At 53.5% G+C, this 6,450-nt stretch overlaps 1 protein-coding gene across 1 annotated transcript in view; it reads left to right on the top strand.

The window, feature by feature from the left end:
- The first annotated feature begins 2,067 nt into the window (after window positions 1-2,067).
- Window positions 2,068-6,450, top strand: part of XK (X-linked Kx blood group antigen, Kell and VPS13A binding protein) — a 149,326-nt gene continuing 144,943 nt past the window's right edge. The window contains exon 1 of the mRNA XM_069639743.1: window positions 2,068-2,458. Within this exon, the coding sequence (XP_069495844.1) occupies window positions 2,214-2,458 (245 nt within the window). The 5' untranslated portion in view covers window positions 2,068-2,213. The remainder of the gene's footprint in view (window positions 2,459-6,450) is intronic.

The raw sequence follows: 6,450 nt of genomic DNA, 5'->3' as shown, positions 1-6,450 counted from the left end.
AATATTTATTCAGCAACACTGGTAAAAACTACTAGTCGCATAGCGAGATAACTCATCAAACTGGCCCACATTGGCCAAAAAAGGGCCCTCTTTCACCCCAAAAAAACTGGCCCACACTAGCATTTTCGTTTTTGGGTCAGGCATTGCCCTGTTGGCCAGTCCGAGCTTGAATGGGCGTCTTGTGTGTGGGTACCCTTCCAGGCACACACACCCCCCTTCCTTCCATCCAGTGTTTAAAGTGGGCCGTGGCCTGCCGGGGCCGGGCCCCGGCAGTCTCCAAAAAGTGGGACTGAGCCGGGGCCCCCCATCCCACACAACATTGGTGGGATGCATTATCCCACCGTGGCCGGAGATGCGCCCGCCAGTTTAATTTCAGGCGAGCTGACAGAAGTGCCAGCCAGGCACAGCGTAGCTGAGGCTGGCTGGCACTTCTGTCAGTCACTGTAACTTCCCTGATGACCCCTCATCTGAGGGGTCATCAGGGAAGTTACAGTTCCTTTGTTTGCCCTCGCCAGGTCACTGACCCTCAGCGAGGAACCTGCGGGCTCCATGATCTAATATGCAGATTAGATCACGGAGCCCGCGGGTTCGCAGAGGGTGAAAGACGCCTCGGGCTCTGTGATCTATCTGCTCTGAGCAGAGATCACAGAGCCTGAGGCGTCTATATCCGTTGGCAAAGCTTTATAAAAGATGCCTTGAATTGTGCACGTTTCAAGCCATCTTTTATAAACGTAGAAATATTTCTATGTTTATAAAAGACCGCTTGAAACGTGCGCACAATTCAAGGCATCTTTTATAAAGCTTTGTCGATGCACAAAGCCACATCGGGTTTTGTCCGTCCTCAAAGCTTTATAAAAGATGCCTTGAATTGTTTACGCTTCAAGCCGTCTTTTATAAACATAGAAATATGTTATAAATGTCTATGCTTATAAAAGGTGGCTTGAAAAGTGCACAAACCATAGTAAGGTAAGCACACAAGTGTGCGTAAATTACTATGGTGTGTGCACTTTTCAAGCCACCTTTTTATAAACCTAGAAATACGTAACATTGGTATGTTTATAAGGCTTGAAAGGTACACAAACCATAGTAGTGCGCATACAAATATATAAATGCTCACATACATATATATATATTTGTTTGCGCACCTTAAAATGATTTGTGCATGTTTTAGGCCACGCCCACAATGGAAGCCACGCCCCCAGACGAGGGCCCCCCTCAATATCTTAACCCACTTAAAGCACTGCTTCCATCTCTCCTCACACCCCACACCCCTTTGAAGAATTTGATGTGAAGCCTTCAGTCTGTTATTCCTCACTCTAACAACTGTTGGAAGTCATGTTTCTGTTATGTTTAACCATATTTTAATTAGAACGAATATGCTTCTTTAAAATGCAATATGTGGAGCCAATTTTTCCAACTGTTCTTGTGGGATAACTCGGCCCCGCACAACAACCCCACCTGTCCATGCCCCCCCACACACATCCACCTTTCCACGAGGGAATGGACTTTCTGGCATGGAGTAATATATGGCCACTTTGAGAAAGATTTCGATGACCACGTTTGGTTCCCAGAAATAAAGTTGGTACCCTTTAGTGCGCTCCTTGGGAAGAATTACTCAATCCCTTGGTTATGTTAATTCCAATTTGTTTATTCAGTATAGGTTCTGGATACTCCATACACTTAAAGTTTCAATAAACAAACTTTGTCTCCCAATTGGTTCCCAGGCCACCCCCATCCACCCACTAAAAGAAAAGAGCCTGCTCCGTTTCCATGATTACCCTCAAATTCCCTCAGTATAAATGGGTCAACATCAGTTGACCGTCAATGTGTGCACTGCCAGGGCGCGGTCAAAACGCAGCAGCGTTGAATTAATGGGGGGATGTATGGCAAGCAGCCACTCTTCCACAGTGAGGAGAAAAAAGCCCCCCTTTTCAACACTAGAACTGCAGACGGCCCCCTATGGCGCCCACCCGTGTCCACCGATGCGGGGAGGGGGGCAAGAAGAGTTCCTTTAGTGCTGCGAGGGGCAGCGTCTGAAGTGCTGCCCGTGAGGTGCCGCACGGCAGAGGGCCCCCCGGCCGCCGCGAGCAATGGGCGGATCCGCTCCCAGGCTGCCTGCGGCTGGCAGATAGCGGCGTCCCCTGGCCCCGGTCCCCCCTGCCGCCGCCGCCGCCTCTGCGACACAGCCCCGCCGCCTCGACGACGACGAGACCATGAAATTCCCCTTCTCGGTGCTGCTGTCCGTCGGCCTCTTCGTGGCCGAGATGGTGTCGGCGCTGTACCTGAGCAGCACGTACCACTCGGAGGGGGACCGGGTGTGGCAGCTGCTCACGCTGGCCCTGGCGCTGCTGCCCTGCCTGCTGGTGCAGTTCAGCCTGGTCTTCATCCACCGGGACCTCAGCCGCGACCGGCCGCTGGTGCTCCTGCTGCACATGTTCCAGCTCGGACCCCTCGTCAGGTGAGCACCACCGCAGCATCCGGTGGGCAATGTGGTGAGGAGAAAGGGTGGTACAAATGGGGCAGCATCTAGGAAGATAACCTATTAGCAAACGGGTGCCTCTTTTTTGGAGGCTGGGGGGCTATTGTGTGTGTGCGTGTCTACTGTAATCCGCAAAACGTATTTTTTATTCTATTTGTCACTGCAAAAACCCCAGCAGCATCCAGTACATGTTTATGCATAATCCTCCCAGCCATTATACCACTAACAAAGGGAAAACAAACCTGCCCCTCCACCCCCTTTAATTACACGCCGGCGTCAGTCAGGCAGAGCCCAGCATCTTGGAAGAACGGCGGTGGCAGCAGCCGCGACCGGCCTCTGTGTACTCAGTGGGAAAGTGGGGGCGGGGAAAGGAGGCACCCCTTATTGGGGGAGGGGGCCGCAATCCACATCATGTCTTCCACGTGCACTTGCCGCTTCACGGCTTGTTTTTTTGATATTATTGCATTGGTCTTGGCTAAATGCGCAGGTGTACTGTGCGCGGGCAGGGCACCCATTCCTTATCTTGCCAAAATGCACCGTGTTCCCCCACGCCGGAGACCACCGGGCTTACGGCAGATGGCTGGAGAGCAGTATGTCAGGAACGGGATTGCCATTTTAGGAACCGTGCTGCCTGCACGGGGCTATTCGGGAGGTGGGGAAGGAGATGTACAGGAGCCCGGAGGCTAGGGCGCATAAAATAACCCCTGCAGCCGTCCATTTGCCTTTGCTCCCAAATATCTTTGCGCATGCACACAATGTTTTCACCCCCATGAATTGGCATGACACAAGATTTCAATTGGCAAAATTGGCCGCAGTTTTATTTCCATGACAACAGAAGTATTTGTACACAATAGTGACCTCATTCTGCGCGTGTGGCGTTTGCTTGCCGGATTTCCTTTGCTTCCCCCTATACTTGGTCTAGTAGGCCCCCAACTCCCCCGACCCATTGTACCTGTTCCTATCCTGCCCGTGCAGGGGTCCGTGGGTGGGGAGAGCGCCGTTTGTTTCCGGGGGGAAGCTGAGCCTTGTTTGTTCCTACCAGGCGCCCCCGCCGTTTAGGCCCAAGAGGCGCTGGTCCAGAAGAGCGAAGACCCATTCTGTTTCCTTCTGGCTCGTCCGGAGTCTATCATTTGTGCTTGGTTGCCCAAACACCGCCAACTTGTCATTTCTGACCTGAATGCCCTGCGACAGCACAACCCGGGTGTCCTCCTCCTTGTATTTCGCGGGTGGGTGGGTGGAAACGAAATTCCTTGTCCGGTGGCGGCGACCGGGTCCCAGTGCCGGAGCGAGATGCCTGGTCCCTGGTCCCGCCTGCTTATATCCAGCAAGCCCCGCCCCCTTCCCTTTGTTTATTTTTCGCGGGCTTCCCGGCCCATTCAGCTTTGGCGCCGTTTCGCCCCCTTTGTCCTTTCCCCTTCCGGGTGAGGGCCTCCGCTCCCGGCGACATGACCCCGCAGGGGTTACCCTGCTGCCTCCTCCATTTTGCGGACGTTTTCCGTCGTCAGCTCCATAACCCCTGCAGCCGTCCATTTGCCTTTGCTCCCAAATATCTTTGCGCATGCACACAATGTTTTCACCCCCATGAATTGGCATGACACAAGATTTCAATTGGCAAAATTGGCCGCAGTTTTATTTCCATGACAACAGAAGTATTTGTACACAATAGTGACCTCATTCTGCGCGTGTGGCGTTTGCTTGCCGGATTTCCTTTGCTTCCCCCTATACTTGGTCTAGTAGGCCCCCAACTCCCCCGACCCATTGTACCTGTTCCTATCCTGCCCGTGCAGGGGTCCGTGGGTGGGGAGAGCGCCGTTTGTTTCCGGGGGGAAGCTGAGCCTTGTTTGTTCCTACCAGGCGCCCCCGCCGTTTAGGCCCAAGAGGCGCTGGTCCAGAAGAGCGAAGACCCATTCTGTTTCCTTCTGGCTCGTCCGGAGTCTATCATTTGTGCTTGGTTGCCCAAACACCGCCACGCCAACCGGTGGGTTCTCGCCCTCCGTTGGCTCCCTTCTCCCTCATTCCTTCTCACAATTCCAGCAATTTGGTGCAAATGTTCCAGAAAAAGAGCTCCATTCCTTTAGGGGATAAGTGCACCCCATCGGCTAAGAAATACTCGGGAGTCTTCCCGTCAATCAGCCCATGCCTGATCTGATAGAAACCTCTGCCCTTGCAGAATTTGGCCATCGCCCCGTTCAGCTTCCTCCTTGATTTCTCTACTGCCGAATGGTCTGCTGCTCCCCTCCATTGCAACCGCGGAATCACCTCGGACCAGATGATCTCCGTCTCCCCCATCTGTGCTGATATTTCCTGTAAAGAGCTTGTGATGTCTCTCAGCAAGGGCCCCCTCCCCAAGCTGGTCAGGTCGTTCCCTCCCAAGTGTATTACCAACACGTCCGGCTTCCGCCGTTTGTTTAGCAGCGTATGCAATTGCCCTATCAGCTGGGCCCATTTCATCCCTGGCACCCCGTGCCATTCGATCTTGAATTCTCCTGCCGTCAAGATTTCCTGCTGCTGGTTCCAGCTTGCCTTTGCCCTTGAGATGAATGAGTGCCCCACCACCCATACTGTGCGTCGCTTCCTTTGGTGCACTGCTGGTAAATGACATGGAGGGAACGGCATGGTTATCTTTACACTTTTTCCGGCCTGACATAACGTTTATAACATCTTGACGACCATCTCCCCAATCTCTTAATCTCTTCGGCCCCTAGCCCCCCGACTGATGCTGAGGTGGCGGCCCCAATCCGAAAGGAATGTGTCCCAAACTGGCCCCCTGCCATACCCATTTTCTCCAGCCCAAGAGACATTACTTTTCTGAACTGAAATCGGCTCAGTGCGGACCCATCCCCGTGAGTGAGCCATGGCGCCTCAGCCCCTGATGGCCGTCTCTGTCGCATAAAGTTTGCCGCTGCCGCCACCGGGCAAACCCTGCTCGCTTGAATGGCCCGTACGGTCAGTGCCGTACCCTTTTCTTTCTGATCCGTCTTTGACCGCCTCACATAAATGACGACCTGCGCGCTCCCCACTTGGATGTCCCTGACGCGCAAGAACCCACTCCCTTTGCCGTTCTTGTTTTCCGGCACCAATTCGCTGATTCTGAGCGCCCCAAAAAATGCCACAGTAAAAGCCGCCGAGAAGAGCACACGCTCTGATTCATCCCGACATACTTCCCCCCAGGCATTTAATTAATCCGTGCAATTTCCCAATATCGATTGGCCGTCTCTCATCCGGTTTTGCTGTGCTTTGCCTCGCCCAGCCCTTCATGGCCAGCATGACATAATGCTCCTTAGTGGGGTCCTTCTCCCCGTGTACTTTTGCATGATGTGCAATGGCTGCTAGGTGATAGCTTACCCAAGCCCGAGTCTTCCCTGTCTTCCAGCACCAGCCTATGAATGCTCTCACCGGGTTCTCCACGGGGTCCCCCGCTAGTACCTCCTTTTGGAACTGTGCAAACCGAATCCAACAAGCCCTGTACCTCTTGGTTGTACCGGGTGCCAGGGCAGTTTCAACTAGTGCGGTCAGATCGCCCCAATCATCTCCCACCATTGTACCTTGAATGGGGTCATCTCCTCCCTTGCTTCGGGGCAGCTCTCCCGGAACCGGTCCCACTGTAAACGAGACAGAGAATCAGCGGCCGTGTTTTTTACCCCTGGAATGTGCCGTGCTCTAACCTCAATGTTTAACTCTAACAGACTCCTGGTGAGTTCTCTGAGGAGCCTCAGCACCCTCGGGTTACTGGACGATCCTGTGTTAATGATCTGTACCACAGCCAGGTTGTCCGACCATAGCGAGACCTTGGAATTCTGCAGCTGCCTGCCCCACAGCCTGAATGCAACCACTATGGGGAATAGCTCCAGAAGCGTGATATCTTTTGTGACCCCCTCCTTGTGCCATTCCTCTGGCCATGCCATGCCGCACCATCTGTCCCCCAGAATTGCCCCGAAACCCAGGGACCCGGATGCATCCGTGAACAGTTT

The sequence above is a fragment of the Ambystoma mexicanum genome, chromosome 7q, assembly GCF_040938575.1.
Source record: "Ambystoma mexicanum isolate Mex_15411 chromosome 7q, UKY_AmexF1_1, whole genome shotgun sequence".
NCBI lineage: Eukaryota > Metazoa > Chordata > Amphibia > Caudata > Ambystomatidae > Ambystoma > Ambystoma mexicanum.
Note: the sequence above shows the minus strand (reverse complement) of the source record. Positions and strands in the feature narration are given on the sequence as shown.